The sequence below is a fragment of the Rhodamnia argentea genome, chromosome 1, assembly GCF_020921035.1.
Source record: "Rhodamnia argentea isolate NSW1041297 chromosome 1, ASM2092103v1, whole genome shotgun sequence".
In the NCBI taxonomy this organism is placed as follows: Eukaryota; Viridiplantae; Streptophyta; class Magnoliopsida; order Myrtales; family Myrtaceae; genus Rhodamnia; species Rhodamnia argentea.
Genome location: NC_063150.1, coordinates 31,438,429 through 31,440,387, shown reverse-complemented (window position 1 = coordinate 31,440,387; position 1,959 = coordinate 31,438,429). Strand labels below are relative to the sequence as shown.

At 53.9% G+C, this 1,959-nt stretch overlaps 1 protein-coding gene across 1 annotated transcript; it reads right to left on the bottom strand.

Annotated features, from left to right (window-relative positions):
- Nucleotides 1-453: 453 nt before the first annotated feature.
- On the bottom strand, nucleotides 454-1,687 carry LOC115744008 (E3 ubiquitin-protein ligase ATL31-like). The gene has a single exon (XM_030679080.2). It carries the CDS (start codon nucleotides 1,618-1,620, stop codon nucleotides 481-483), a length of 1,140 nt encoding a protein of 379 aa, XP_030534940.1. The 5' UTR covers nucleotides 1,621-1,687; the 3' UTR covers nucleotides 454-480.
- Between the last annotated feature and the right edge of the window lie 272 nt (nucleotides 1,688-1,959).

Below are 1,959 nucleotides of genomic sequence, written 5' to 3'. Positions count from 1 at the left end.
CGTATCTTCTTTTTAAACGCTTGACTGATATAGATAAACAAAACTCAAACGAGGAAATAGATATAGGTATTTATAAAACTACTTTGCATATCCTTACACCAGTAGATTTCATCGGTGCACAAAATTTACACTTCTATCCTACTACGAAGAATTTAAATATCCGGATCAAATCATTTTAAATCAAATATTAACATTTTTTTTTTTGGATTTTTCAATCAATTGTGTTTGATTTCCATTACGCCCCAATTCATTTGAGAAAACCACGTTAAGACAAACCAACGAGGACTAATCAATCTTTTTAATCGACTTCAATTTATAAGCTTCTTCTCTCTGGTCACTAATCTCTTAAAATTCGTCTAACACGATATACAAAGTAGGCATAATTTGTTTGGCAATCACCCACCAAAAGAAATCTGTGGCCTCGAAATTCTTGAAATTGTCCTATTTTTTTTCCTTTTTGGACGCAAAGTAATTTCCGCACTAAATGGCTGGTCGAGCCTGTTGCACTGAAGCACGAGAGGACCCTCCGCCGCCGTCGGCAGCCACTCTCGGCGAGAGGGCTGATGACATGCGCACAAGGAAGGACGGCATCCTATTGAAAGCCCACCTGTCCGATTTGGCCGCCCCGTCCAGACGGTCCGGTCTCCTGAAGTACCTTCCTCGGCTGCTCCCTTCGCCTCCAAACCGGTATCCTCGCCTCGACGAACCTTCTTGGGGAAAGAAGGGCCCGGGCCTGTTCATCAATTGCTTCCTCACCTCGGCGGGCAGCCTCAGGGTGAAACGCTCCGTGTCCTCGCCCGGCCGGACTAGCGAGTGCCCGGTCGAGTGAGAACGCGGAAACCTGCGGATCCTGCCCGAGCCACGTGTTCGGTTGCGGTTATTGAAGCTGCCACTCTCGTTCTTGTCCCATAGATCTGGTGGCGGCGAAGGCGGCTGCTGGATTTGCTCTCGTCCTCCTTCTCGTGGGCTCCTCTCTGACACGCCGCCGTCAGCCGGATTCACCTCGACCCGCGGCATCTCCGTGCCTGACTCGGGCTGTTGACTTTCCCAGTCGCCGGCCGGCTGCGACGCGAGGTCGGCGCGGCAGACGGGGCAGGTGGTGTGGGAGGCGAGCCACTCGCCGATGCAGTCGGGGTGGAACGCGTGGTCGCACTTGGGGATCAGGCGGAGCGTGTCGTCGTCCTCGAAGTCGTTCAGGCACACGGCGCACTCCAGCGAAGCCTCGCCGACCTTGTGCCCTTTCACGGCGGAGTAGACGGCGGTCGGGAAGGTCTCGAGGACGGCAGGGTCGAGGCCGCGGGGTGCGCCGAGGCGGCGGAGCGAGCGGACCGCGCGGCCGATGGAGCCCTCGGGGGCCGGGGAGCAGTTGAGGACGTAGGCGGAGAAGGAAGCGAGGAGGAAGAGGATGACGATGATGACGACCATGACGAGGCCAACGGAGGGATTGAAGCTGCCGTACGCCGGGTTGGAGGACGAGGACTCGTCGCTCGGCGGAGTGGAAGCCGGTTGGGCGGCGGCGGAAGGGAGAGGGGTTGGGAGGAGGAGGACTAAGAGGCAGAGGGCGGTGGCGGAGGCGGCGAGCCTCCGCCGTGGCGGCGGTGGATATGAGATCGGAGGCATGGGTGAAGCGAGAGAAAGACGGGAAGTTCGTAGAGTTTCTCCGCCTTTTTCAAGGTAGGAGAGAAAGCGGAGGAGGAAGATTCGTGGGAGTGTCCAGGGGCCCAGTCAGAAACGACGGCCAAGTCAACCGGGCGGCTTGAGCTTAAAAGGGCACTTTGGCGATCATCAATTTTCCATTTTTTTTTTTGCTTTTAGACATAACAATTAAAAACCAACATGGAAAAAAAAACAATTGCGTGGGTCCCACAAAAGTTTTAAATAGGAGGGATCTTCATCTTGCTGTGTATTGAAATGATCGTTATCTATTACGGGGAAGGCTAATAGAGGGCAATTATTTTT